Source organism: Miscanthus floridulus, chromosome 4, assembly GCF_019320115.1.
Source record: "Miscanthus floridulus cultivar M001 chromosome 4, ASM1932011v1, whole genome shotgun sequence".
NCBI classification, from domain to species: Eukaryota; Viridiplantae; Streptophyta; class Magnoliopsida; order Poales; family Poaceae; genus Miscanthus; species Miscanthus floridulus.
In genome coordinates, this window is record NC_089583.1 from 100026214 (window position 1) to 100054082 (window position 27869).

Sequence of the window (27869 nt, forward strand, 5' to 3'; positions counted from 1 at the left end):
TCCGCTTAAGGTGCTGCCACTAGGGCACCGCCACCCCTTGTTCAGTGCACTACCACCCCTATGGTGATGACCGGCTAGGAGGACGAGAGCAGTGGGTTGCCCTGGGGGCACCGCCACCCCTAGGGCAGTGCCCACCTAGACATGGCAGAGCAAGGCTAGAGCTGAGGCTGGCAGCGGAAGGGGTGGTGTGCACCGCCACTGGTAGGATGGTGCACCGCCTGGTCACCGCCACTAGTGAGGCGGTGCCACCGCCGCTTTTCACCCGAGAGCGAGGAAAACCGAGCTGGTCACCGCCACGGGCACCGCCACCCTGATGGCGGATGCACCGCCATAAAAATCAAGAGATGGGGGGTTTTTGGGTAGTTGGTCGGGTGGTCACCGCCACCCTAGGGGCAGTGCCACCAGCCACCCTATCCGGTGCCCCTTGAAAAATGATCGTTGGGAGGGGCACCGCCATGTCCAGTTCCAGACACCGCCGTGTCCAATGCCCTCACAGAAAGCTGCTCCAAAGGGGTAATGGCTCTATTTGCTTGTAGGCATATAATAGAGCTAGTGGTCGGCCTTGGTCACTCTCTTGGCATTTCTAATAGCTGAATACACCCTTTGAGAGCTGAGCACACCACTGCACTCACTTGCACACTTGATTTCATCAACTTGAGTGATATTGGAGAGCCTCTAGTATATTGCTTAGTGTTCTAGCATCTTGTGGCACTAGTTGGACATTTTGGGCTGGTGTAGTTCTTATTACTCTTGGTGTTTGCCGACACCTAGACACCCCGATGATTGGTGGATCATCGAGCGGAGGAAGGTGATTGTCTCTGGCTCAATCATTGTGATTGTGAGGGGTGCTTGTGCCTTTCCTAGCGGAGCATCAAATGCAACTCTAGTGGATTGCACGTGGCGTGTGGATCCTCATCTTGTATTGGTTGTGCGGCACCTAGTTACGGGTTAGGCGTGTGATGCCTATTAACGCGTGAACCACCAAGTGAGTGAATCGCCACAACGGAGACTAGTTTGCTAACAAGCAAGTGTACCTTGGAGGAAAAATTATTGTGTCTTGACTTGTCTCTTCGGTATTCATTGATATTCCTCGATCGATCACTTGCCACGGTGGTATATCACAGTCTACCCTTCTCCCTCATTACTTTGTATTCACCTTGTGTAGCGCTTGTAGCTTGTGTAGCTCTTTAGTTGTAGTTATCTAGCTAGCTTTGTTCACCTAGGTATAATTTAACGACATAGTTCTTGTATGATATACTAGATATCATAGAAATTAGAATTGGGTAGGTGACTTACAACCCCAAGTGTAGTGCTAGTGCAAAATTCGCTTCGCCATCTTATTGACTAATCACTTGCTTTAGTGTTGTTGTAGAAATTTTTAATGGGCTATTCACCCTCCCTCTAGCCATTAGGATCTTTCACTTCTCTCTCTCTCTCCGGCCTCTCCAAATCTGGTAGGCATAGAAGGGGTTCTAGGGGAGGCAGGCTAGCCAGCGGTGGAAACAGGGGCAGGCGACTTCGGGTCCTGGCAACAGTGGAGGTGGCCAGACCAGGCCAGGCGGTGGTGTCGCGGCTGTGCTCGCCGGAGTTAGAGAAGATAGTGGAAGCGGGAGGGGGAGAAGGGAAGAAGGTGGCTGTTGCGCTACCGCGCCGTCGTGGGTGGTGGAGGGTGGGCGATAGCTGGCGGCTGGCGCAGATGCGAGGGGGAAGAAAGCGCGCAGACACAACAAAGAAGAAGAATAGTGTTAGGTTCATAAACCTGGGGTCCCTCATGGACCGGCTTTCTAGCAAAGGCTCGGCCCAGCAGACGACGTTGCGAACGACAATTAACTCCCGGGCCAGCCCAAATACCTAAACGATAGGCCAGAAGGGTGATCCAATCTCCAACTGGAAGGCCTCGCTAAGGAGAAACAACGCTCGCTTCTGACTTCGGTCCGCCTCCTCGACCAGAAGGCCTGGCCAAACACCGCTACCAACTTTGACCCGCTCTCCGACCGGGGATGCACCGAACCTCTGCTTACAGCTCTTCTTCGACTAGCGCAGTCTGAGCTGACTGGGACCAACCGATCGGGGACGCCCGCTCGGTGAGGACCAGAAAATGGACGGAGCAAGTAATGAAGGGCACTCAAATCGACCGTGATACCGAGGATCATACCCTACACACCTGCAGGACAGTAACCGACAGAACATGTCAGAAGGGTGCACTGCAACCTTTCAGGCATGCCAGAACCCAACCAGTGTTGTGAGCGTCGATATTTGCCCTATAGTGTTGTAGGCGTCATCAACTTCCATACCGGACAAACACAGTAAGGCTCCCCCCACATGTCTCTGGACATCAATAGTGTTGTGGGCGCCGTCATTTATCTTACATGGTGAATACGGTAAAACCTCCCACATGCGTCTGACAACAACAGTGCTATGGACGCCTACTATCATCTTGTACCCGACGGCGTGAGCAACAAGACTTAGTAGCATACTTACTCTCTCTCGCTTGTAAGACTATTTCCTTCATCTATAAAAGGGGATGCGCTCTCTCCCAACAAAGGGGATCAGTCCACGACAACTCGAACAACACACACGAGGATCTCAACGAACAACAAACATTCGAACACTTAGCACATAGCGGAGCTCTCGTCACTCTCGGCCCTTCAGACCAGAGTCCGACCGGACCTCCTGTACCCCTATCTTTCTCCCTTCCGTTGGTAAGCCCACAACAAACTTCGAGCACCTGGACTCAGGAATAAAGTCACCGACCAACTCAAACTGGATAGTATAAACCCCGTGTCATTGAGTGCTAGACCATATCCGATCACAACGTACAACAAAACTATAAATATTTATGTGTTGATCATTTTCTGCACCGACAAATAACTTACGAGCTAATCCAGCCATAAGGTGAAGATCTTGCAGCTGTGAATCGTCACGTGAAAGGAGGAGAAAATTCAGATGCCTCAATGTTAGCCCCCTCTTCTTCAGCACTACTCCAAAGGTAATTTTTAGTGAATAAATAGTATTTTTTTCATAATAAATTAGCAATGGCTAAATTTCAGCGAGACAAACAGTGCCGGCAAATCCCATAAATATAAATAAACAAACAATGCACGATTTATCAAAAAAAAAAAAACTAACAATGCACGAGGCGAAAGACGCGCTGCGCAGCACAAGGCTGAACCGCTCAAAGCCTTGACGTTGACGTGCTGCGATTGCGACTGCAAAGAAATCTGCTCTTCTACGACAGCGGAGCTCATCTCTTTGACCTCCACTGCAACTGCACTTACCTGCAGCACTCTGCTGCGCCTGCCGTGCCGCCCAGCCCAATGGAGAGGGCCGCCTCATTCCTCTCCTCGCTCCTCGGCGGCGGCGGCTCCGGGGCACTGGTGGCAACGGTGAAGTCCGTCCTCGTGTACCCCATCAAGTCCTGCAGGGGGATCTCCGTGCCCCAAGCCCCCATCACCGCCACGGGTACCTTGCCTCTGCTAGCTGCTCTTGTTCCATTGGTCGCGCCCTCTTCACCCCCTCGCTCGAAAAGATGCGCTTTTCCCTCGCTCGGGTTGAAATCTAAAATCTTGGCAAGCAGGGTTCAGGTGGGATCGCCAGTGGATGCTCGTCAACTCCAAAGGGAGGGCATACACCCAGAGGGTGGAGACAAGGCTTGCTCTGGTTGAGGTCCAGATGCCGCCGGAGGCCTTTGCCGAGGACTGGCACCCCACGCCCGACGACCACATGGGTATTTCTTGATTGCTGATCGTTTCTCTGATTCTAGCAGTACCTGCTGAGTTGCTATAGTTGAATTTAACTGCAGATTTCTTCAACAGTAAGAATAAATAATTTTTGAAAAAATGTTTCACTTCACAGCATTAGTAGAAGAAATTGTACTTGTACTACAACCTTGCTGCCTGAAATTGAAACGTATATGCAAAAAATGAGAACCGAAATTGTACTACAACCTTTGCTGCCAGTTAATTTGTTATTGGTCAAAGCAGTGTGAGCCGTTTTATTTTATTTTATTTTTCAGAGAACTGTTCTAAAGTTGCGATTTATGTTCAACCCACTACATGGTGCAGTTATCAGAGCACCTGGAATGGAACCGCTGAAGATCCCTCTTTCTGTGGAATGCGCCACAATCAATGATGTCTCTGTGTGGGAGTGGGCTGGCTCTGCTTATGATGAAGGAGCTGAAGCAGCTGAATGGTTTTCCACTTTTTTGGGGTGCCCAACTCGACTGGTGCGCTTCAACGAAGGTGCAAACCTTTGTTTCTTACAGGCCTTTCCATTTACCTGGAACTGGAATATATTGCTAGATGAGATCTTCTGCGTTACCTATGGAGAACTTTGATTTTACTGTATCTTTTAACAGATTCGGAAACTAGGCTGACTGACCCTGACTATGCACGGGGTTACAAAACCATGTTTTCTGATGGCTTCCCTTATCTGATAGTCTCTCAGGTGTTGTCTTGCATATATTTCATGATTTTCAGATAGATGCTATCTGCAACTCTTGCTAAACAAAGATCTTTACCTGACAATGCACAGCTGTTTTCAGGGCTCATTGGATGCACTAAATGAGATACTCAAAGAGCCTATACCAATTAACCGCTTCAGACCAAAGTGAGCTGCGCATAATGTGCGCTTGTGTTTGATCTACTTTCTAAATGACTTATTTTGGTTTAGTTGTTGTGGTTGTGGACTCTTGTGGTTGATAATAACAACTACAGTTGCCAAGCGAGAGCTTTCACCTGCCAATAGACAATAGTGCAATTGTTGTGCTTGCTTTAATTTTTACAGGAATAATTTCTTTTGACAGTATTTTAGTGGAGGGGTGCCGCCCATATGCAGAGGATTTGTGGAAATCAGTAAAGATAAACAAGTTAACATTTCAAGGTGTGAAGTTATGTGGCCGTTGCAAGGTAAAAATACAAGGCCAGGGTCCCAGGATCTGATCTCAAATATGTTCTTTGCTGCGTGGTTAGATCATCTATTGATTTATGTGATAAATTTATAATAAAGTAAATCAATAGTTTACAATAGTTAGTCGGCTTAGTTCTGCTCATGAAGTAATCTTCGTAAATTGTCATATAACTCATGGCAACTATAATTTCCAGGAACATTGAAACCAAATAAATTCAGTACTATGATGTGCACTGTTAACTTCAGCAAGCCAGTAAAATCTTTAACTATTCACTTTGTGCTGGCCGATTCAGGTGCCTACAATTAATCAAGACACTGGAATACCTAGCCCTACTGAACCAACTGAAACTCTGCAGACATATCGGTCTGGTGAAGTGCTGCTTCCTAGCCACAAAAACAAACGGCAGGTGATTGTTGCATGCGTCTTATCTGTGGAACTTGGTACTCCACATGCTGGCGAAATAGATTCATAATGGACTCTATCATTAAAACTCATGCTTCTGTCGATTTTTGTAGGTGTACTTTGGGCAAAATGCAGTCTGCAGGGAATCTCTGTCACTGAATGGCAAAGGAAGGATCGTCAAGGTCGGGGATCCAGTTTATGTTACACAGTCGTTCTCTTCGTCTGATGAAGTGCCAGCCTGAGTGACTGAATCAGGACCGGCTATGTAACAGCCACTTGTTCTATGTTGAGCGTGCAAAGACCATGAACTGGTTGGGAAATTGTTGGTATCAACAGCTGTGCTTACCCAATACGGATCGTACTGATGTACTACCTGTTGTCGTTCGGCAAGCGATGCCTGTCTGACAAAAGTTCGGACATGCTGACTGCTCAAAGAAATTCAGATGATTAAACCTGTTATGGAGTTGAGCAAAGCACGAGATACAGGTGCGTCCATGGCCGTCGGCGCCTCGGCCTCTTCCTTCCATCTCCCTCTTCCATTGCTTGTGTGAGTCGTGAATCGTCATGGCATTTTCTCCTCGGCTTACAACGCCGGCTTACTCAACAATCCTGGTCGTGACAGATGGGTGGTTTGAATTTCTCGAATAACAAAAGTTGTATGACTTGGGACGCACGCCACGATGCTTTAGTGGGCTTCTACCGAGATTAAAATAAAATCTATCTTTTATAACAAATTTCAATTTCTTCTGCAAAATGATCTTTAGAGACCGGCCACGTTACCAACCGTCTCTATTAGTCGATTTTTAAAGATGGTCACACTAACCGTCTTTCAAAATTGATTTCTAAAATCATTAATTTTAGAGTAGAGATGATCTCTGTATTATAAATAAAAATCTGAATTTCAACAAAAACAGTGGCCTTGTGTCCTGGGGCGTGAGATGCTGCACACTGCCCAGCCAGGCGTCACCGACTCACCTTCGCCCGTCGATAAGTAGGACAGAAAGAGAGAAACATTTTGACGCGTCAAGACACAAGCGCACTATTTTTGTTTTCTCTGAATGTTACTGGTGCTCGTCATCTAGGCGGTGTAGCCAAGAGGATGTGGACGGCCTATTGACGTGTCATGGCGAAAACCACAGGTCAGGCAAGGCTCTGTTCGGCTGATACGTAAGCCAGTCGATAAGCCGGCTGAAGCTGTTTTGTTGTGAGAGAAAAATATCATTGACTCTAGTTGATAAGCTGGCTGATAAGATCAAACGAATAGGGCAATATATATGTGGGTACATAATAGCTTTATATGATAACGTGGATAGCACAACATGATAGCTTTACATGATCTTGAAGTGGGTACATAAGACTAGCTGCTCTATATCGAATAATAGTGTTCCTCTCCTTTTCTATTAAAATACAAAAATAATATATTTAAACTAGCTCATAAATCATATTAGAGGTGCTCTAAGGAACGTTGACTTCATCGGTGACATTGATGACTGACCACATCATCTTATTTGATTAGCTAACTTAACTTATAATAGGCCTGGTTTAGTTTCGCCCCTAAAGTTTAGTCCCTATCACATCGAATGTCAGGACACAGTATTAAATATAGACTAAAAAATAACTAATTGTACAGATTGCGACTAATTTACGAGGCGATTTTTTAAGTCTAATTAGTCCATGATTTGACAGCGTTGTGCTACAGTAACATGTGCTAATGATGGATTAATTAGGCTTAATAAATTCGTCTCGCGGATTAATGAGGACTTTTGTAATTTGTTTTATTATTACTATCCGAACACTTCCACGTGACACTCTTATGGCCCTGTTCGCTTCTCTTATAATCCATCTTTTTCAGCTTGTTTTTTTACCCGGAACAGTATTTTTCTCTCACAACAAATTAGCGGGAACAGTGTTTCGGCTTGTTTTTTCAGCGAAGTAACACCCGATTTGACACTCTTAAACTTTAGCCCCTGAATTTAAACACTATACTCATGTAAGGTTTTGTGTGGATCAAACTTTAAGTTCGACTAGATTTATGAAAAATATTAGTAATATTTATATTTCTAAATAATTTTATTATAAAAACATATTTCATAATTAATGGATACTATATCTCGACCGGGGATTCTAGGGTACTCCTTTGTTTATCTTTTTCATACAAAAATGTTACTCCCTCAATTCCAAATTATAATTCATTTGACTTTTTTGACCCACCGCTCGTCTTATTCAAAAAAAAATTATGCAAATATAGTCAAATTCAAATCATTCTTGAAGATTTTTTATTAACGAGGCAAGCCACCACAAGAGAAGTAATATTTAGCATAAATTTTTAAATAAGACAAAAGGTTAAATTTAGAGAAAAAAATCAAACACACTATAATTTAGAACCGATTTAGTACGTACATATTTTTATCGTTTATAGTAGCCGAGCAAAACAAATAGTGAAATGCCGCCACGCCCATACCATCATCCTGCAGCTGTCAGGCAGCCAGGCATGGGTAGGTTTCATCAGCTCCCTCGTCATCTGCCGCAGCACTGCTAGCCAGTACACTCCGCGAGTACGACTCACGCCATCTTCCACTCCACCGACGCAGCTGCAAGCCATGGCCATGGAGAAGGCCGCCTCCTTCCTCTCCTCCCTCCTAGGCGGCGGCGGCGGCGGCGGCGGAGAGCCGGCGGCGACTGTCAAGTCTATCTTCATATACCCCATCAAGTCCTGCAGGGGTCTCGCCGTGCCACAGGCGCCCATCGCCTCCACTGGTGCCGTACCGTGCCTCCCCTCCGCTACCTGCTCTGCTCCATCCTCCATCTTCCGTCCATGGCGTTCTCTTCCTCCCTGGGACGATGCCCGTGTCTAATCGACTAATCTGGTGCTCCTCCGGCAGGGTTCCGGTGGGATCGGCAGTGGGTGGTGGTGAACGCCAAAGGGAGAGCGTACACCCAGCGGGTGGAGCCCAAGCTCGCTCTGGTCCAGGTGGAGCTGCCGCCGGAGGCCTTCGCCGAGGACTGGCCGCCCACGCCCGACGACCACATGGGTATTCCTGGATTCATTTATCCGATTAATTATTCTCTCCGCAACCTGTTTTACTCGTTTTGCTGGCCGTAATGGAATTAACTGTACAACCTGAATGGAACCAATTGATGCAAAAGGGAGAGCAGATTCTGCCGCTGCTTTCCCTTGCCATTTGTTCTTATACCAATTTCAAGTGCTTCTCACCCTTCATTGGGAATTCATGCTGATCGATCAGCAATTGTTAGCATTCATGTGCTGAAAAAGTTTCTTGCTCTGTTACATGCTTGCCAAGAGTTTATCAGTTCATGGACATGGCAAGCACAGCCTCAGGATGTGCACGATTTGCACTTTGGTTTCCATGTTTATGTTTCAGAGGACACTCCGAAAGACATAATTCTTATTCACACCTCTCAAATTCTTGCAGTTATCAGAGCACCTGGAATGGACACATTGAAGATACCTCTAGCAGCCGAACACACCACAATCGATGACGTCTCTGTGTGGGAGTGGTCTGGCTCTGCGTATGACGAAGGGGCTGCAGCGGGCGAATGGTTCTCCACTTACTTTGGGAAGCCAAGTCGACTAGTGCGCTTCAAAGAAGGTTCAGGCATTTACAATTTCCCCTGGAATAGGTTTGCACGGTTAGATGATCTTCTCTGTTGCTTATGGACAACACTTTTGCTGCTTTTTTTACAGCATCGGAAACTAGACCAACTGATCCAGATTTCGCCCAAGGTTACAAGATCACGTTTACCGATTGCTTCCCATTTCTGATAGCCTCTCAGGTCACTTCATACTTCTATTCGATTTTGTGACAAATGCCCTGTGTGAATGTTGCCAAACACAGAACTTGCACATCGTAATGCACATTTAGTTGTACTGCAGGGCTCACTGGATGCACTAAATGAGATTCTTAAAGAACCTGTACCAATGAACCGCTTCAGACCAAAGTGAGCATCATGCTTGTGCGCTTGTAGTTGTGTTTCCTGAGTACACTTTTTTGCTGGGTTATTCTATTGAGATTGACAGTTAGCTACTTACTACTTGTGTCCTTACCTTCTTACTAAGCTGATTCCTTTTGACAGTATTTTAGTGGATGGATGCCACCCATACTCAGAGGACCTGTGGAAAACCATAAAGATAAACAACCTAACATTCCTAGGTGTGAAGTTATGCAACCGTTGCAAGGTAAGATACCCCCTCGGATATTCGCTGTTACTCTTCTAGCTTCGAAGGTGATCATGCAGTTTATGTCTCAAAGGGAACATGATAGCTGATGAAAATAAATCAGTGGTTCAAGAAGGTGGCTGTATGGTCTGATGTTGAACTAATAAATCAGTGGTTCAAGAAGGTGGCTGTATGGTCTGATGTTGAACTACTTAATTGTGTGATAATCTAATACTGATCAACTTTTATGTCTACACATTGTCTATTAAGTACTTATCCTGTAAGTCAATTTATCCTAGCTGTAGACTTTAGTACGGTTATTAGTTTATTTATCTGTCAACTTGAAGTGACCTTGTAAAATTGAGAAATAATTCGCTGCAGTGGTGTTTCTTCCCTGGAACATAGAAATGGTACACATTGGATACAAATCATACAATGATGTGCGTGTTTACTTCAGCAAGCCAATGCATGCAAATTTATCGTTTGCTTAGTTATCGTGTTGGCTAATTCAGGTGCCAACCATTAATCAAGAGAATGGAATACCTGGCACTGAACCAACTGAAACTCTATTGACATTCCGGTCTGACCAAGTGCTTCGTCCAAGCCACAAAAATAAACGACAGGTATTTGTCTTGTGCATCTTCCTCATGTTATCTGCTTAGTCTGTGGCCTTGCAAGTTGCTAAGATCATCAGGATCACTGACAACGGAACGTTTTAATCGATTTTTCTAGGTGTACTTTGGGCAGAATTTAGTCTGCAAGGAATCTCTATCAGGAAAGGGAAAAAGGAAAGATCATCAAGGTTGGCGATCCAGTTTATGTTCTGCAGGCGTTTGCTTCTTCTAATGAAGCACCAGCCTGATTCAGGGCTAAAATTAGTGACAGTGTGTTCAAAAGAAGTGAGTTTGTTATGTGCCCTGGAGAAACAGAATCAGTAGGCTGTTAAAACTAGTCAGATGAGACAATAAAACACTTCCCGCTGCACACTAGTTATGAATTAGCTGTACCATCATCAGGGACTTATTTACCACTATGATATTAGTATATTACATACCTTATTCATCAGAATAATACAAAAACAATGAGTACCAAAAAAGGGTGGGAGTTAGAAGACTGTCTAAATAGGATGGAATGGATGGCTGATGGAGTCTTTTATACCCTATACAAAATCAGTGATCCACTGCAAGTTCCTTCAGTAACATCAGAACAGCATGTACCTCTAGTTCATGGGATCTTCAGGAAATGTTGTATCCTACTTCCAAAGCTTTTCAGGGCTTTAGGCCACAGTTGATAGCTAAAGAAATTGTCACAGGAACAGTGCAGTCACTTCCTTGTCGGTGGGACTAGCCTGATCACATCAAAATGTAGTGGCAGCCACCATAGCCTGAAAAGTAGAATGCATACATAGTTTACATTACATGCATTGAGCTGAAGAATTTGTGAAAATTTTATTGAATTTAGACGCAATGTGCATTGCGAGTAATCATCTAGAACAACGTTGGATGCCGCCGAAGTAAGGAGATGACTTACTGGGGTCCTTGGTGATGAGCATGGCGGTGCCGCCGAAGTCGCAGGTGGCGCCATTGGCCTTGGTGCGCTGCCAGTAGCTGTTGAAGGCGTAGGAGGCATGCGCCAGCATGGTGTCCGGCAGGAAGCACGGGCCCGACGGCAGGATTGAGTCGCAGTCCGCCCCCGAGCCGCAGGCGTAGTCCATGGCCTGCTGCACGATGGGGTCCGGCACCGACGGCTTCGCCACGCACCACTCCGAGCCCGTCGTCCCCGGCGGCGACGGCGTCGCGAACGGGGGCGGGAACACCACCGGCGGCAGGAAGCCGCCTCCCGGGGAGGGGACGGCCGGGGGGCCCGGCGGCTCCGGTGCGAACTCTGGCGGGCCAGGCACGGCCCCCGGCGGCTCCGGCGCGTACTCCGGCGGGCTCGGGACGAACCCAGGTGGTTCTGGCGCGTACTCCGGCGGGCTCGGGACGATCCCAGGCGGTTCCGGCGCGTACTCCGGAGGGCTCGGGATGATCCCGGGCGGATACGGCGCGTAGATTGGCGGGCTCGGCACGTACGTCGGCGGCTCTGGTGCATACTCTGGCGGGCTCGGCACGTACGTCGGCGGCTCCGGCGCGTAGTACGCCGGTGGGCTCGGCACGTACGTCGGTGGCTCCGGTGCGTACTCCGGCGGACTTGGGACGTAGGATGGTGGCTCTGGCGCGTACTCCGGCGGGCTTGGGACGTAGGTTGGTGGCTCTGGCGCGTACTCCGGTGGGCTCGGCACAATGCTTGGCGGCGTTGGTTCGTAGCTCGGTGGGCTTGGCGAGATCTCCGGTGGACTCGGTGCGACTTCCGGCGGGCTCGGTGAGATCTCCGGTGGGCTCGGCGAGATTTCGGGGGGACTGGGACTGGGATAGGGCGCGACCTCTGGTGGGCTGGGCGTGACTTCGGGTGGGCTTGGGTAAACGATGGGCGGGAGCGGCGTAACCGTGGGCGGTGGGCTCGGCGCGATCTCTGGTGGGCTCGGTGAGATTTCTGGTGGGCTCGGAGCGATTGCCGGTGGGCTGGGACTGGGATACGGCGCGACCTCTGGTGGGCTGGGGGTGACTTCTGGTGGGCTTGGGTAAACGATGGGCGGGAGCGGCGCAACCGTGGGCGGCAGGCTTGGGCTGATTTCTGGTGGGCTTGGGCTGATGTACGGCGGAGGGTATTCCATCTCCGGCGGCGGCGGGGACGAGTAGACGAAGGCCGGCGCCGGGACGGCGGTCGCCTTCGGAGGAGGCGGCGGCGCGTCCGGAGTGAGGACGCAGTTGGGAGAGCCGGGAGGAGGAGGATGGGGGTTTGTTGGTGCGAACACCTCGGCGTAGGGAGGCATGACCGGCGTGCTGTAGTAAGAGTAGTGGCCAAGCAGTATCTTCTCTGGCCTCAGCACTCTTGCACCTGCCCAATCAAATTTACTGTTAGTCACTTAGTCATCTGATAATCCATACTCCTTGTCACCAAATCAAAGAGAAGAAAACGTATGGAACGAGCAAGCAATGGTTGAAGCTTGCTTACTCAAGGAGTGATACTAACGAACGAATCTTTTGACGCTCATGTCAGAGTAGGCAGTGCAACAAGGTACAGTAGCATGTAGGTACACTAGCATGGAAGAAGAAGAAGAAGATGGAGCCTACATACCACAGCATTGCGCGAGGAAGGCGAAGAAGACGAAGAGCAGGCGCAGTGGTGGCAGCAGGTATCCAGTGCTCTCCTCCATGGCGTACATGGGGCTCTCAACGGATGGACGCATGGCGGCCGTGCGGGCCGTAGCTCCGGAGTTGTTATAGTGGCCATGCCCCAGCCCCGGTTAAACAGCGGCGACAAAAAGCGCGTAAAGCAGAGCTAGATGCGAGTGACGCGAGCAGTGAAAGAGTGACCGAGACAAAGGCATGTGTGAGCTTTCCTCATGTTGAGCTCGGCGAGGGCTGGGTAAAAGCGTCGTCCGAAAGGAGTCAAGGAGCATGGAAATGATTGGGATCCGCTGGTGATACTGAGGTTTTGGATTCGACTGCCAGCAGGTCGCCCTTTTCTCCTTTGGCAATCTTGGCACAGATGCTTGCTTCGTGCTCGTGCCCAGAGAATTGCAGATTGGGAGGCCTTGCTACCCCTTTCCATTTGCTTGGGTCTCACTCAAGATAGGCCCCACTCAGAACCGAGCACAGCATGCTGGGTGTACACGTTGTGACTTGAGTCTCTAGGATGTGACTTTCAACGTTCTTGAAAGATACCTGTAGCCATTAATCAATTCAAATAAATAACCAGCATATTCAAAAAAATAATAACCAGCATATGCCACTGCGAAAAAAAAATTGTTCTGCCATGTTAACGGTTGAAGAACGAATAGCCAAAGTAGTGGAAGGATATTCCAAGATTGCATCATACTCAATACTGTAGGGACAGAAATATTAAATCCGGTAAAATTTTAAGTTTGCTTTCCTGACAATGCACACCGTTAGGGTTGAATTGGCAATAACACATCACCAGGTTACAATCGTGCAGAAATTGCTGTGTTCATCAGCTGATTCCCAAATGAGGTGACAATTGGACCAAAATAACTCCTAAGGGCTACAATTTCATTTTCTTCTCGCTGCTGGAAACATAGAAAGAACAAAGGCTGGACACTCCAACAAATCAGAAACAACACATTCCTTTTAACTGCAGCAACTCCATTCGCTAACTAAATGAACAGGACCGACTGCTGCACAGCGATACAAGCTGCAGGCTGAGTCCTTCGGCGAACTGCAAGGGGGTATAATCTACCAAGCAAAGCCCAGCTTCTTCATAGGGCCATGCGTCCTGCCAGCCGACATTCTGATATTCTTCGATCAATTGCTGCGTCAACAGAGCTCATCTGTTCAAACAAATTGTGAAATAACAAACTTAGTGTTAGATATGGTTGGTGCCTCGGGAACAAAGATTCAAGCAGCATCTCAGGCTCACTGGCCAAATGAAAGCTGACCTGGAGCAAAACTCTTGCCACATTCTCGACCAAACTTAAGCTACAATAAATGCTACCGTATTGGCAGAACCTCAGCCACCTATTTTTGCTACAAACCCATATTTGCATGCAGTGAATTGGCAATGGATAAAATTAATGCTTCAATTGAAATTAAATACATACATATTTGCCAGCTGTCCAGGGCTTGGTCGATAACCCTCAAGCCATTAGCATAGCACCACAAAATTTGTCAGATTATAGAAAACTTACTAGTAGGAAGAACGATGTAAATACCTACTTGGAACTCCTGATGTGCGCGAAATCAGCAGGATATAGATGACCAATCAACACAACAGAGACATTGTGAAAATGTAAAAAAGTGGAATAGAATATCAATCATCACAGACTCACATATGCTATGACTTGGATGAGACTATTTCATATTCCCCTAAAACATTCAAGAATTACAAGTTCACAAATTCAGTACATTGTGAGCGTGCCACAAATTTAAGTGAAAATGAAAGGGGCAATTGTATATATGGAAGTTTGGAACACATGAAAATTGGTCATAAACAAGGTACTGTTTTAATTTGCATTTAAGTAATTGGCTAAAAAGAAATGTTTATATTATCAAATGCATCAGTTATGTCCATAGCAGATACCAATGAAAAGAAAAGGGCAAGTTCGTACATCACAAACAAGTTAAGAGTAGCAAAACCTTAATATGTTCGCTCACTCCTTATGCACAAATATATAATGCAAAAAAATGCATGGCTGATAGCATCACTAAATGTCTAAATGCAACAAACTGAGGTGATCCACCACCACTCCGCAACACAAAATCTATGGTCCCAAGCATGTTGGGCCAAAACAAACAATGAAGGCCATTGCTCACAGCCCATGTTCAGGATAACAAAAATGCCTTTGAATGCTGCAACAGCCTAATATTAGAAATCATCCCAGTACCCCTACAATGAAATGCTCAGCACCAAAGAAGATACAATCATGCATAGACTTTAGGTAAGAATTGGTTGGACACGTTAAAATATAATATCCCTATTGCTCAGTACCAAACTGCAGATTGAGCGATCAAACCCTTTTGTTTGAGAAACTACAACAATAGTAGAAACATAAAAAACACAACTTACCTGACTAGTTTCATCATGCACCTGATACTTGGGCAACGCCAACCTTCTTTCCTCCTACAGAAGACAACAAACATTTGAGATTATTAACATTTCAGTCATATCACTATAATGCACCAAAAGCACAAGTAACCTAAAAGACCAAGAGATACCAGTTAGAAGCATACCATTGACATTGCTTCATCATCCCACACCAGATAGACCTCATTCGTAGCTGGTTGGGCACCGGACGCCTTAGTGTTGGATACTGCAGGTGAAGATCCAACTGCTGGACCTCCAGTGCCTGAGCAGATGGATGCACATGTAAGTTCATTGAGAGCATACCTTGCACCATGGGCAAAAACACATACGAGATAGACAAGCATCGTTCACCTTAAGTCTCAAATGACAATATTGAAATTATAAAGTAACAAGGACAACATAAAGTACATTATCTGTTGAACTATTTTTTTTCTTTCAGGAACAGAAAAATCAAAGGCATTTTAAGAAAACATAAGAACATATTTATGTTCATTTTTTATTTCTTCTGCACAAATTCAACAATCCCTGTGCGGAAGTCACCAACTAAATGGAAATATACCACATTGCAGTGCATTGACAAAGGAATGGTTTTAAGATCAACATACCTTGGTTGTTGGCTCCATATCCAATTCCTGCAGCACCAACTGCTGCTGGAGAACTTGCCGGGATGGTTCCAGGTGCCACAGATGCCAAAAATGGGGAATTTGCAGCTCCATTGACAGCTGAAGTGTTAACAGGAAACAAAGGCTGGGAAACCTGAGGAGCAACAGGTGAAGGTACTCCTGGAGGGGCCATAGGAAATGATGTTTGAAGTACATTAGCAGGTGCTGATGTCATAGGAGTAGGCACATTGTGAATAGGAAATAGTGGCTGTTGTGGTGGGAGCCCAGCAACTACTGGAGGAACTGAAACTGCTGGTTGCTGTGGATATGCTGCTTGTTGCGGATACCAAGCTTGTGCTGGTGGACCAGGCCAAATTGAAGGACGGGCCATCAAAGGATTAAGTGCAGGATTATAGCTGCCAGCAAATGTGAAAGATTTAGAACATTTCCAAAGTGAGTGCACACAATGGTTACATACAGAATGGGGAACAGAAACATTAAATCGGTGCAAGTAGGCAGGAGGAAATAGAGAACATACATTGGAGGTGCCACACCATAAGCTGGTCGCGGAGGAAATGCCATGCCTAGCGAATTAGGCATAATAACAGGCCTTACCTGTGGCACTTCTACTTTGGCTACCTTTGCTGAAGGATCTTCCTCTGCACGTGAAACAGATGTGTCAGGTAAAGGGGAAAAGTTATAATGCTCTTTCTGGAATGATACAAAATAGCAAGTTCAGCTCTTAAATTCAATTTATTCCCCGCGCATGTACAATTCCATTATATTTTCTCTAACTGAGCCTTATATGCAGCTAGAGTAGTCCAGAAACCTACAATTTGAAGTAATTTCCTAGTGATAAGGATAACAAAACAACTGCTACTATGGAAAAAAATAAAAAAATTAAAAACTACAGAAACGGTGCCCTTCTAGAATCATCACAGTTTTCAGCACTCCCCGGTCATCCAAAAACATAAGGAAACATTTTACAGCAGAGAAATCGCCATACCTTCTCCATAATGTGCAGCCAATACATGTGCAGGAATTCCCTGCATTCCAAATATCTCTATCTCAGTTGACTCCCTATCAGGCTTTGCATTAGGAACCCTGTAGCCAAAAATAAGTAACAGGTTAGAATTGTTACCAGTGCAAAGGTTGTACTTGAAAATAGAACTGCACTGTTGTCAGAGTAGCAATTAATCGATATATACCAACACGCTAGCATATTCATAGATACCAACACGCTAGAATGAAATATGACATTAATCGATAAAACGAGCAAAGCATCAAAGTATAACACCCTATGCTCACAAGTACTCAATCATGAAAACCATGAGCATGATGGGATCCTAACACAAGCATATCACCCAGATTCCAGAATCACGCTCTACCTTTCTCGGTAAGAAGCCTCTCAGGCCATAATAAAAGTTAAAAGGTATAGCTGACATGCATTAATATCGTAATAATACTAGGAATTTCTGGATGCGCAGACGTTAATTTTTTTTTTCAAAATTCGACTGTCAGTAAGGCGCACGTGCAATCCATCGACTACACTACACCCCGCCAACAACAAGGGGATGCCAATAGATCAAAACAAGATGCACAGCATCATTATGGGGCGGCGGAGATTAGCAGAGCTAGCTCCCCTATCTAATCAGTCGCGCCGGATCGAGGCGGGCGCAGATCGAGGAGGGGAAGAGCCGAAGAGCAGAAGAGGGGGACGGGGAGGCAGTTCTCACTTGGTCACGGACTCCTTGTGGACCTGGAGGACGTGTATGGACATGCCCGAGGCGGTGGAGAGCTTCTTGTGGCAGACGTGGCACTTGAAGTGCTTGGCCTTCTGGTGCTGGACGAGGATCTTCTCGTCGTCGAACTCGCGGTCGCAGTAGTAGCAGAAGACCTTGTCGACGCGCTTCTTCTTCTTCCCCATCGGACGCTCTTTGATGCGTGAGTCCCTCTCTGGCTCTCTCCCTCCTTCCCTTGGGCGGCGGCGCGGCCGGGCGGGGTCTAAGGTAGGCTAGGGTTTCGGCGAGAGGTCGCAGGCGGCAGCGGTCGGGGAGGGGAGGAAGAAGGCGAGGGCGAGATGTCTCGGTCTCGGCTCTCGTCTCGTGCGGGCTTGGTTGGTGGGCACGGAGGGGGCTCGGTCGGTCGGTGCGGAATTCGAGAGGGGTTTTATGCAAATATCATGCGGAGAGTGGGGTCCCGGTCGGTTACGGAGCCTGACGTGTGGGTGTGGGGCAGCACGTGAGCTTGTCTTTTCGCGCTCACCTCCTGGATTTGTTATGGTGCGGCTGTTCAGAGAAAATTCCTTGCATTTGTGATGATGATTTATATAAAAAAAATAAATGACTTTCTAGTCTACTTTTCTTTCTTATTATATTTTTGTAACAACAAATCTAATGCAGGCTGATCATCATGCACACACAAAAGAAACACAATTTTCTCACAAAAAAAAAGAAACACGATTTGCATTTCCATTCTTGGTCTTCCTCACCACCTGCTGTTTCTATCGGACGCCGGACGCGTAGGTGATATGGCCATATGGGCCTCTGCGTTTTGGTTCTCGGCCCACCAACAAGGCAGCAGTAATCTACAGAGCTGGTTGTTGCACAACTTTTTTTTAAAACACAATGACAGGAGCTCCTACCTTTTAATTAAGAAGAATAGAATTTGCTTAATTTATAAGAGAAAATTAGGCCTAAAACCTTACATACGCACGGATTAATAACACAAAAAAAACCCCACATAACCATAACACAATAGCCCAGCCGACTAACCCATGGCAACCCACGTCGTTGCACGACTTTAGTCTAACCGATCTACCCATACAACCAACCAAATAGTATTTTTTCCATACCAATATATCCGCTCAGCTGGCATCCACTCATACAGGTTATACGATCTAGGGTTGTGAAAGCAACTAAATACACCAAAGAGAAGGGGAAGATATAAGAGAAGATCCATCGCGCGGTGAAGGAGAAAAAACACTCATTTGATCGTGGCATTTTACCACATGAGTTCTCTCTCGAAAAAGTATACTACATGTCTTTTCTGCTGGGCTTATTTTGAAACCTTCATGATCTGTAGTTTGTTTGTACCATAAAATTTGACCAAAAACTAGTCATTTTCTTTTGAATTTGTTGAGGTTGCTTTACGATAATGCTACTGATAGGGCGTCCGTCCGTCAGGATAGACCCCACTTGCGGAATGGATCCCGCGCGCGCCACCCTCGTTCGCATCGCCCGCTCACTCTGCGTCGCCCCTGCTCGCGGGATAGACCCCGCCCTCGCCCACGCCGCCGCGCGCCGCGTACCCCCGCCCGGACTCGCACCTTCCATTGCGGTCGCGCTCCATCCGCCTGTCGTGGCCCTTGTCGAGGTCTGTACCGCCGACGAGCTCCACATCGGCGACCTCCGCGCCACTCCGTAGCATCGAGCTCCACACCGGCGTCGAGCTCAGCGTCGACGAGCCTCCATTTTCGTCCAAGGGTAAAGTAGATGTTGCGCTTGAAAGCGCGTGTTGCAAGTGTCTGTTTCAGACATTTCAGAGGTATGTTATAAGTGTTTCATATAGGTGTCACAACATTAGATCGAGATGTTGCAATGGTTGTACACGTATGTTGCAAGCTTTTTATTCTCAATGTTTTATTTGTTTTTTGAGACGTACGTTGTAAGTGTGTTATTTGGATGTTGCATATGTTTGACACATATGTTTGTTAGTGTTTTTATCTGGATATTGCATATGCTTTTCAATGGTTTCAAGTGTTTTTTAGGAGCTTTTGCAAGTGTTTCAGATGCCTTATTTCAAGTGTTTCATCTGCCTTCAAACCTATGTTGCAAGTGTTGCATCTGAATGTTTTAAAAGTAGATCGGGTATTGCATCTCCTTCCTCGCCTTTTGCTACCTCGCCTCGGTGTCTCCTCCTCTCGGCGTCAGCTAGGCATCCGCCGCCTCCTCCCTCTCTTCTCGATGCTAGTGACGTCCGGTACAGTGTGGGCCCCACATGGGCACGAAACGGCGTGAAAAAATGACTGCAAGCGCAGGTGTCCGGAAGTCCGGGCGCTAGCAAGCCCGTTGACTTTAACAGGTCAGCATATTCTCGTACTAGGCTTCTTCTCGAGGTCAATTTCTAGTCATATTTGTTTCCCTGGAGAGGGGAAAAACAATGCCCTTTCTCGAGAGAAGAGATAGCAATGCACGTTGGTACAAGAACATTCAACCAAATGATCATAGGTATGAGATAGTTCAAAAAGCAAAGAGCCAATCGCATCGCATGCTCTCTAAAATCCCAGATTGTGCTTCATAGTAAGCAGTAGTCTGGAAAAGAACTGGAAATATGTCATAAATATTACATTGAAACAAGTAAAACGGCTTGCTCGCTCAACTGCAGAGTTTTTCTCTGACTTAGGTCAGGGGACCAGAAGCAGTTGAGGCTCCAGTCTCCGATGTTAGCACTTTCACTTGCATAGCAGCTCAGTGCTTACGAATGCAACTCTACCATCTGCTGCTCCCGGTGATTTCTTTGTAAGTGCTCTTGATTTTGCCGATCAGAGCTTCCCTGTAAATATATAATCCATCAGTGCACAGAACTTGATAAGAATATGAAAATCTACCAAACTATAGCTAGTTCCTCTTTTATGCAAGCATAGTATCGACAATTCTTTTTTTTTTATTTCTAGATGCACAGGGGAAGAGTTGTCTGTCTCTGCGTTAAGAAGATACAATTTGGTTAGGTAGAATTTTATAACAAAGAAATCGGTACAAGAATATCTAGGAAACAATATTCCTGAAGAGGTTATTTTCAGTAGAATGAAGTATAAATCATTACATCTTTTTGTGTCATGACATAACGTAAAGCCATATCTGTCCAATGCAAGACAAGACATATCTTGCATAACTGAAAAGTGTAATGATTCAGAAGATGAGCTATTTGATACCAGGTCAAGAAAAGGAACTCAATAATGCCCACAGTTAACTTGGTACTTGTGATTATTTTTACGTTTCAGGAAAAAGAAAGGAACGATATGATCTTTGGTAGAGGAAGAAAGATAAGGATTACAAGACCAAATTGTAACATATAAAGGGATCGCCAAGAACAGTGTGCCTCACCTGTCTGGCTGGAAGATGAGGTTACGGTATGTGAACCACTGCATCATCAACACATTCCACACGTTGATAAATGATCAGAGAAGTTCATCAGCAACATAGAACAGAGTCTCTGCAAATAGAAATGCTTGAGAACTTACCCCTGTATAGCCAATTCCAACTATCTCAAGGACACCAGGCAGAAGAGGAAGCTTGTCAATGGCCTGAGCGCGCAGAAAAGAGGATGCTTGTAACTTTATGTATTTGAACAATCAAGCGAAGAACAAGAAGTAAACAAACATGTAGTGTGTGCTTGTCTTGGTCATGTACCTTGATGGCACCTACTACCGTCCAGAGCGCGACGATGGCGGCGACACCGATGGTGGCCACGGCGTACTTGTCCTCAACTTTGTCCCACTGCCTAGAAACAACGCTCACGGTAATGCACATTGCGCAGCAAATTACGGCAGCAGCAACTCAACTCGCAAGGAAATTAATTAAAGATGTGAGGTAATATAACAAGGAAATGTGGGAATGCCGACCGCGTCCTGCGCAGCCTTGACAATCTCCGGCACCTCCTCCGTGGCGCCCTCGCCGCCGGACGTCGCCCTGACAGCAACGCCGCCTCTCGGGATCTTGGAGCCTGACGACCGAGCCAACAAGCAAAGTCGCTAATGGTCAGCAGCTGGCGTAAGCACTAGGAGAAGGAGGAGAAGAGCAGAAGAGCGGGATGCGGCGAGACGGCGGGCGGCGAAGGTGTTCGATCTCACCGCACTGGGCGACGGCCACGACGCCGGCAGAGGCGCGGCCGCGGGGCAACGGGGCGAGGCCGAGCGGCGCGGCGAGGCGGCAGGCGGTGGCCATTGGGCAAGGAGCAGCGGGAGCAGTCAGAGAGGCACCCTGAGGTCGCGTGGTGGGCGGCTCGCGTCCGCTCGGAGAGGCCGATGCTTTGTGAGGGGAGGGAGGGGACAGCGCCACAGTGGAGAGGCGCGAGCGCGACGGCGGGCTGCGATGTGGTGGAGCGCCGGGGCGGTGGATTTTGGGCGGTGCGCGCACCACACGTTGCGGAGACGGGAATCCGCCTACGGATAGTGTCTAACAGACAACAGACAAGACTTTGAGAGAAAACAAACACCAAACTGGTGGTACTGGGTGGATAACGGCTGCATCGCGTACTGTCCTTTTGTATTATATACACGTACACCCACATCCATTTCTAATCCAGTGCCTCCGCTAACTCGTCTTCGTCTAGACAGAGGTTGCGTCATATATCCGGATGAAATGGTGCAGACCGGTGGAACCGTATTTTATTTTTTAAGAAAAGATGTGCGGTGAGGTTTCATGGACGAATGCATAAAAATAGAATTAAGTTTATTTTTGGCCACTCAATTCTTAGCTTTGTCTAATTTTAACTCCTAACTATAAAGCCGTCTAACTGTTTGAATTTGACCCTGGAGCCATGTCAAAACCACTTAAAACCGTCTCGGCGTCAATTGAATGGTCTTGATAGTCGGGGAGCTAAAGTTAGACAAAGGTAAAAAAAAAATTGAGGGACCAAAATAGACTTAATCAAGTACTTTAGTTTTTTCGATATTTATGAAAAAAATTAAATATTAAATTTACTCATTGATAAATATTTATATGTATTAAAATATTTATGTACCCTTTTTCATTAGATTTTTATTATAAAAAGAAGTTTCAGAATTATCATTTCTTCATCCAAGTTAGTTCGAACAATTTTCAAAAAAATTGAATTTCAAACTATGAGAAATTCAAACATATAGATTACATTTGAAATGAATTGGATTTGTATTTAGAACAAAAAAATCAATATATAAAAAACCAAAAAAGTATAGATAAATATTTTAATACATATAAATATTTATCAATAAGTAAATTTAAATATGTATTTTTTTCAAAAATATCTTAAAAAACTAAAGTACTTGATTAAGTCTATTTTATCCCCTCAACTCTTGCCTGTCTAACTTGAGCACCTCAACTATCAAAATTGTTCAATTTTGCTCCGAGACGATTTTGAGTGGTTTTAAGATGGCTTTGGTGTCAAAATTAAACGGTTTATAATAGTTGAGTTGCCAAAGTTTGACGGTTTTATAGTTAGGGAGTCAAAATTAGACAAAGGCAAAAGTTATAGGCTGAAAATAGACTTAATCCTAAAATTAGGAAGATATTTGGTTGCCTCCATGAGTGGATGCAAAAGAGAAGACATGCGTGGACCCTACACTGCATTCGTCTAGTCTGGCCCAGCTGATACAACCAATTTGACCGCATCCCAGTTTGAAATGGTTGGCCTTAAACCACCCCAAAGTGTCACTTATTGGCCCTGTTCGTGATGAAATTTGGCTGATGCTGTAGATGTTGATTTTTTTTTTTTTTGTAGAGATAAACATTGTTCCTTCGCTGAAAAATACTGCTTAAGTAGTGTCCAAGAACCAGGACGATAATTTGTGATAAGAGGAGCATGAATGAATGGAAAACAAAAAGAGAAATAATGAAATATACCCCGGCGGATACCTCGCGAAACCACTGCCACCATCCTAGCCTTTTTGTAAGACCATAATCTGCAATCTCTCTCTGTCACCAGCGTTTAGCGGTTAACCTCCCTCCATCTCACAGCAGACGAGCACATTGGCTCCTACAACAAATTCTCCAATTTTTGCTCCATCAAGACAATCGTATTACATCCGCCTTTTTTCAGGGACCTTTCCAATGCTACTACAAAGCTCATCATGTTTACAAATGCTACCGTTCAAAAAATGAACAACTGCTATTCTGCACGGGGACTAGACAGACGCATGATTTACCCCCAAAAAGGAATAGCTATCGCTTTTCGGATTTTACAGGCACGCCCTTGTACATGCTTACACGCGGCCTGAGGTCATCCACGCGTGGCCTTGCAACCTTGTTGTTGGGATCAAAGAGTAGGACCTCCTCAAAGGCCTTGAGGGCCAATTTCAGGTCCTTCTTCTGCTCATATGCGTCACCCAGGTTGTTCCAAGCTGTCACATAGCCTGGCTGGAGCTCCACGGCCTTCTGAAACTGCTGAATTGCCTTGTCAAGTTTGTTGTCTCGCTTGTAGCTGACCCCCAGGGCATTGTAGACCTGACAAACAAAGCAACAGTGTCTTGAGAAAGATCTCGTGCAATGAGATATCTCGTGGACATGATTTTACCGTTTTGAATTCATAAAGCACAAATTATGTACAAGGTAAATTCAACTCAGATTACAACGTCAGGATATACACTGATTTCAACATTGTCGATCTGAGTCTAAAAGAGCTGCATATTCTGTATAAATAATTATTTAGTGTACTTCCTAAACACTATTGTACTAATACATTTGTCTTTGATCATAGCACACATGTGTTTCCATAGCAGTATCTGCCTGTATATATTATTGAAGATATCCTAGATTATCCTTTTAAATGAGTAACATGAAAATAAATTCGCTACCACAGAGCATTGGTTCTTCTGCGGTGCCATAAGAAGGTGATTCTACAGCTTATAGTGATTAACTCAACAAAAAAAAAGTCGTTGGCTAGACTCCAAAATATTATCAAACAGTTGATGATAACTAACCTGTGCAAGATCTTGCTCGTCTCTGTCCCATTTGTCAATTGCTTGCTGCAGATATTTGATAGCAGCTGGATAAAATTTTCTCCGTAGCATGACTGCTCCAAGCTCAAAATACTCAGTAGCAGTTGCATCACCACTTCTCACTTGTTCCTAGTAGATTTGTGGGCTTTAGCAATTAGCAAATAATGAAAATTACAGATCAACATTGGAAATTGGTAAACAAATCCGATTGTGATGTGAGGATCATCACTACAAACACTTCTGCCAGAACGAGTACCCGACGTTCGTTAGTATGACACGACAATACAAGGCAACTAACTGCTTGCTCAGACAATAAACTAGAAGTTGCAAAACCTGACCTGTGACATAACTTTAATTCGTCTTAAGAGAGCTACCCTTCAGGGAGGTATTCACACAACCTGTGAGCACCTGGGCACCAGGGTTCAAGCTGGGGGGTGAGCGCAGGCGCCGGGGGGGGGGGGGGGGGGGGGGGGGGCAGGGAAATTTTTGGAAGAAACTTAATTCGACATGGTTTTGGGGAATAGTTCTACAGCCTTCTACTCTATTTTATAAGTCATACATTTTTTGTCCTTATAAAGGATGATATTATGGCACCAATTGAAGAAAAGCTTGTCCAACACCGGTTGAGATGTATTGGACATGTCCAACGGAGATCTCCAGAGGCACCGGTGCGTAGTGGAATCCTAAGCCAGGATAGTAACGTGAAGAGAGGCAGAGGAAGACCGAAGTTGACTTGGGTAGAGGCAATAAAAGAAGACTTAAAAGGATGGAATATACCCAAAGACTTAGCCTTAGATAGGAGTGCTTGGAAAACAGCTATTCACGTGCCTGAACCTTGATTGCTTCTGCTGGGTTTCAACTCTAGCCTACCCCAACTTGTTTGGGACTTAAAGGCTTTGTTGTTGTTGTTGTTGTTGTTGTTGTTGTTGTATAATGTTAATATCTAAAGTACTGCAGTTCCTTTCATCTATGTCTCATCCCTCCTGCCTAGGTACTCAATAACTATGAAACTTAATTCGACATGGTTTGGGGGAATCGTTCTATTCTATTTTATAAATCATACAATTTTTGTCCTTGTATGTTCGCAAAAAAAAAAATTGTCCTTATAATGTTCATATCTGAAGTACTACAGTTCCTTTCATCTATGTCTCATCCCTCCTGCCTAAGTACTCCATACCTATGAATACACCAAACAAAAAGTGAGGATGGAGTATTAAGGTTTACCACAGAAAAAGAACTCTATGGTACAGGACAAAAGGATGATATTATGTCCCAATTGATGTTCTCACTAGTTTATACAGTATTCAGTATGTACATTAAACAAATTTTTTACACTTCAGAATCACAGTCAATTTAGTAGCATTTTGAATATAAGATTGGTCTCTTGTAATCTAACCATAAACAAAAGTTCAAGTGGCTTACTTGCAACTCTTTGGCAGAAAGATCAAGCTCCCTACGAACGAGAACCTGACGGATAACAAAAAATGTACCAGCTCCAAGCAGACCAAGAAGTATGAGCAGATACGACAGCTGAATTCCCAGTTCAAACAGCTCCCCTACCTCATAAACCATATTTAGCTTTCCTCCGACACTAGAGTGTGCTAATTGAGCAGTGCTCAACCACGCCATAGTGCAACATGGGAGTGCAACGAATTGCAGAAGCAAATTCCCACCTCTCCTTTCATCCTTGCCAGGAGGTTGAGAAGAAATTTCTGGTATGTAAAGACAATTCATACATCATATATCAGGGAAACAATTGTACAAAAGTGATTCCTCACTTGAAATACTACTATAGTATATAACAACTCTCTCGTTTCCATTCATTTGAACTACAAAAGATGGCATGTTTCAAAAAAGAAGTGTATGATACATGGTAAATTGCATTTACAGCAGCTGGCATTTTAGCTTAGGTAGATTAGCAACCGCGAAGGGAGACCATTTATGCTACCCAGAACATCGTATATTCATTAAATGGAGGTGTCATATCGGTTACATGTGTCTTTTGTTATTTTTCTCTGTTTACCAGAGATATTTGTTGACAGGCAGTAATTATAACTTTTGTTTTTCTTTGAGGCAACATGACAGGAGCACTGCCTTTCATTAAGGAAGATAGAAAGGTTTACAAAAAACAAAGTAGCCTGCACGGGCCAGGTTGAAAAAGGTGACATTTTGGTGAATATGCTGTTAAACAGGTAGCCACTACGAACAGGACAAGGAATAGAATAGACGACGACATTGCTACACCTTATTTGCACACTTTTACAGAAGAGTAAAAGTGTAAAACATGAATAATTTTAATTAAAAAAGTCTAATATGCCTGTCATGATAAGCCTAATGTGTCATGTGTGCCTTTATAGGAAGAAATTTCATTAGGAGCACGAACATTTTGATATGAAATGACTGACCTTGTGCATTTTCTGCAGCAAAAACGACCCCTACTCTCTTTGATGATCTGCCTTCCTTAGCAACAAACGAAGAGAATCCAAAATAAGTAAAAAGTGGTGAGATAATGGTACTTCTAGACTTGTTGTTAATGAACGAAGAAAGGAAATAATAACACATAGCACCATTACTTAATTACTACTCTCTCTGTCCAGAAAAAAATACAATTCTAGTACAGTGCCACGTTACAGTGTCTTGAGTTTGACCAATTATAAATAAAAAAGTATCAATACTTATGATATCGAATAAATACTATTAGATTAAATATGAAATGTATTTTCATAATAAATTAATTTGGAGCCATAAATATGAATATTATTTACTGTTTCTACTTTTACTGGCACGCACTCAATAGTTGCATTCTCTCGTGGACAAAGGAAGTAATTGGTTAAAAATTAAGAAAAGCAGCAGGGGATATATATAGCCCGCTTGTAGACTCAGGCGCTAGTTCTCAGAAGATAGCCAGATATGTAGGGCAACTTACAAGGAAGAAATGGGTGGTGGGTCCAGTAAAGGGGCGGTGGGCAACGGCCGGGAGGAGAGACGACTCCGGCGCGGCGTGGCTCGGCGGGAGGAGGCCTCGACCGGACAGCACGGGTCCTGGAGACCGACGGGTGGATGAGGAGGCGGTGGCCAGGATCGACGCACGCTTGGGATGGGAAGAGGAGCAGGCACGCCATGGAGGTGGAGAACTGGAGGAGCTGCTGGAGCAGCTAGAGGAGATGTTAGGCTTGGCTTGCTGCCGTGCAGATACGGCGGAAGACGCGCGGGGCAGGGCGCGGCCGGGCTCGCCGGCGGTGGAGGCTTGGTGCGACGCGCGGCCGAGCACCACGGCGTAGAGACGCGGGCGCGCGTGGCCGGTTGGGGACGGGGAAAGGGATAAGGGCCAAGGGATGAAAAAGGAAAAAAAAAATGACAAATGGGACCCCACCTCGGACGAAACAGAAAACGGGTCAGATCTCGTCCACCAACAGAAAGAGAGAATTCCTTATTACTTCC

The 27869-nt window shown here is 45.5% G+C and overlaps 5 protein-coding genes and 1 pseudogene across 8 annotated transcripts; 2 read left to right on the plus strand and 4 right to left on the minus strand.

Moving 5' to 3' along the window:
* The first annotated feature begins 3251 nt into the window (after nucleotides 1–3251).
* On the plus strand, nucleotides 3252–5770 carry LOC136552311 (uncharacterized). Its single transcript, XM_066543842.1, has 8 exons — nucleotides 3252–3462; nucleotides 3578–3727; nucleotides 4065–4241; nucleotides 4358–4446; nucleotides 4544–4608; nucleotides 4805–4907; nucleotides 5202–5315; nucleotides 5425–5770. The coding sequence occupies exons 1-8, from the start codon at nucleotides 3318–3320 to the stop codon at nucleotides 5551–5553; spliced, it is 972 nt and encodes a 323-aa protein (XP_066399939.1). The 5' UTR covers nucleotides 3252–3317; the 3' UTR covers nucleotides 5554–5770.
* A 2016-nt stretch (nucleotides 5771–7786) lies between these two features.
* LOC136550136 (uncharacterized) lies at nucleotides 7787–10547 on the plus strand (annotated as a pseudogene).
* A 190-nt stretch (nucleotides 10548–10737) lies between these two features.
* Nucleotides 10738–13296, minus strand: LOC136550133 (extensin-like). Its single transcript, XM_066541619.1, has 3 exons — nucleotides 12666–13296; nucleotides 11019–12425; nucleotides 10738–10872 (listed from the first exon to the last, which is right to left on the minus strand). The coding sequence occupies exons 1-3, from the start codon at nucleotides 12775–12777 to the stop codon at nucleotides 10841–10843; spliced, it is 1551 nt and encodes a 516-aa protein (XP_066397716.1). The 5' UTR covers nucleotides 12778–13296; the 3' UTR covers nucleotides 10738–10840.
* A 136-nt stretch (nucleotides 13297–13432) lies between these two features.
* On the minus strand, nucleotides 13433–17875 carry LOC136550134 (protein SUPPRESSOR OF FRI 4-like). 3 transcript variants are annotated; one of them, XR_010782162.1, is made up of 8 exons: nucleotides 17470–17875; nucleotides 16740–16837; nucleotides 16272–16392; nucleotides 15737–16149; nucleotides 15278–15393; nucleotides 15114–15167; nucleotides 13987–14272; nucleotides 13433–13878 (listed from the first exon to the last, which is right to left on the minus strand). XR_010782162.1 is itself a non-coding variant. In XM_066541620.1 (7 exons), the coding sequence occupies exons 1-7, from the start codon at nucleotides 17658–17660 to the stop codon at nucleotides 13807–13809; spliced, it is 1065 nt and encodes a 354-aa protein (XP_066397717.1). In that variant the 5' UTR covers nucleotides 17661–17875; the 3' UTR covers nucleotides 13433–13806. The 3 variants fall into 3 exon arrangements, 1 of the variants encoding a protein (XP_066397717.1); XR_010782161.1 differs by having other exon boundaries at nucleotides 13987–15167; XM_066541620.1 differs by lacking the exon at nucleotides 13987–14272.
* A 2054-nt stretch (nucleotides 17876–19929) lies between these two features.
* On the minus strand, nucleotides 19930–21821 carry LOC136550138 (protein CURVATURE THYLAKOID 1B, chloroplastic-like). The gene is made up of 6 exons (XM_066541624.1): nucleotides 21585–21821; nucleotides 21357–21457; nucleotides 21145–21231; nucleotides 20976–21038; nucleotides 20839–20876; nucleotides 19930–20287 (listed from the first exon to the last, which is right to left on the minus strand). The coding sequence occupies exons 1-6, from the start codon at nucleotides 21676–21678 to the stop codon at nucleotides 20224–20226; spliced, it is 447 nt and encodes a 148-aa protein (XP_066397721.1). The 5' UTR covers nucleotides 21679–21821; the 3' UTR covers nucleotides 19930–20223.
* Nucleotides 21822–23460: 1639 nt separating this feature from the next.
* On the minus strand, nucleotides 23461–27763 carry LOC136550137 (tetratricopeptide repeat domain-containing protein PYG7, chloroplastic). 2 transcript variants are annotated; one of them, XM_066541622.1, is made up of 5 exons: nucleotides 27355–27763; nucleotides 26834–26888; nucleotides 25851–26140; nucleotides 24411–24557; nucleotides 23461–23934 (listed from the first exon to the last, which is right to left on the minus strand). In XM_066541622.1, exons 3-5 carry the CDS (start codon nucleotides 26055–26057, stop codon nucleotides 23653–23655), a joined length of 636 nt encoding a protein of 211 aa, XP_066397719.1. In that variant the 5' UTR covers nucleotides 26058–26140; nucleotides 26834–26888; nucleotides 27355–27763; the 3' UTR covers nucleotides 23461–23652. The 2 variants fall into 2 exon arrangements, with proteins under 2 accessions (XP_066397719.1, XP_066397718.1); XM_066541621.1 differs by having other exon boundaries at nucleotides 26834–26884; nucleotides 27355–27695.
* Nucleotides 27764–27869: the final 106 nt, after the last annotated feature.

What these genes read in the sequence shown, in the direction of transcription:
- LOC136552311 (XM_066543842.1), top strand. Translation starts at nt 3,318, where the DNA reads ATGGAGAGGGCCGCCTCATTCCTCTCCTCGCTCCTCGGCGGCGGCGGC. An exon ending in AGCCCCCATCACCGCCACGG is followed by an intron (nt 3,463 to 3,577) that starts GTACCTTGCCTC and finishes CTTGGCAAGCAG; the next exon opens with GGTTCAGGTGGGATCGCCAG. An exon ending in CTTATCTGATAGTCTCTCAG is followed by an intron (nt 4,447 to 4,543) that starts GTGTTGTCTTGC and finishes AGCTGTTTTCAG; the next exon opens with GGCTCATTGGATGCACTAAA.
- LOC136550133 (XM_066541619.1), bottom strand. Translation starts at nt 12,777, where the DNA reads ATGCGTCCATCCGTTGAGAGCCCCATGTACGCCATGGAGGAGAGCACT. An exon ending in CTTCCTCGCGCAATGCTGTG is followed by an intron (nt 12,426 to 12,665) that starts GTATGTAGGCTC and finishes TTGATTGGGCAG; the next exon opens with GTGCAAGAGTGCTGAGGCCA. An exon ending in GCTCATCACCAAGGACCCCA is followed by an intron (nt 10,873 to 11,018) that starts GTAAGTCATCTC and finishes TCTACTTTTCAG; the next exon opens with GCTATGGTGGCTGCCACTAC.
- LOC136550134 (XM_066541620.1), bottom strand. Translation starts at nt 17,660, where the DNA reads ATGGGGAAGAAGAAGAAGCGCGTCGACAAGGTCTTCTGCTACTACTGC. An exon ending in CACAAGGAGTCCGTGACCAA is followed by an intron (nt 16,838 to 17,469) that starts GTGAGAACTGCC and finishes TTTTGGCTACAG; the next exon opens with GGTTCCTAATGCAAAGCCTG. An exon ending in TGCATGATGAAACTAGTCAG is followed by an intron (nt 13,879 to 15,113) that starts GTAAGTTGTGTT and finishes TTGTTTGAACAG; the next exon opens with ATGAGCTCTGTTGACGCAGC.
- LOC136550138 (XM_066541624.1), bottom strand. Translation starts at nt 21,678, where the DNA reads ATGGCCACCGCCTGCCGCCTCGCCGCGCCGCTCGGCCTCGCCCCGTTG. An exon ending in TCAAGGCTGCGCAGGACGCG is followed by an intron (nt 21,232 to 21,356) that starts GTCGGCATTCCC and finishes GTTTCTAGGCAG; the next exon opens with TGGGACAAAGTTGAGGACAA. An exon ending in CTCATCTTCCAGCCAGACAG is followed by an intron (nt 20,288 to 20,838) that starts GTGAGGCACACT and finishes ATATATTTACAG; the next exon opens with GGAAGCTCTGATCGGCAAAA.
- LOC136550137 (XM_066541621.1), bottom strand. Translation starts at nt 27,550, where the DNA reads ATGGCGTGCCTGCTCCTCTTCCCATCCCAAGCGTGCGTCGATCCTGGC. An exon ending in CCACCACCCATTTCTTCCTT is followed by an intron (nt 26,885 to 27,354) that starts GTAAGTTGCCCT and finishes TTGCTAAGGAAG; the next exon opens with GCAGATCATCAAAGAGAGTA. An exon ending in ACGAGCAAGATCTTGCACAG is followed by an intron (nt 23,935 to 24,410) that starts GTTAGTTATCAT and finishes TTTGTTTGTCAG; the next exon opens with GTCTACAATGCCCTGGGGGT.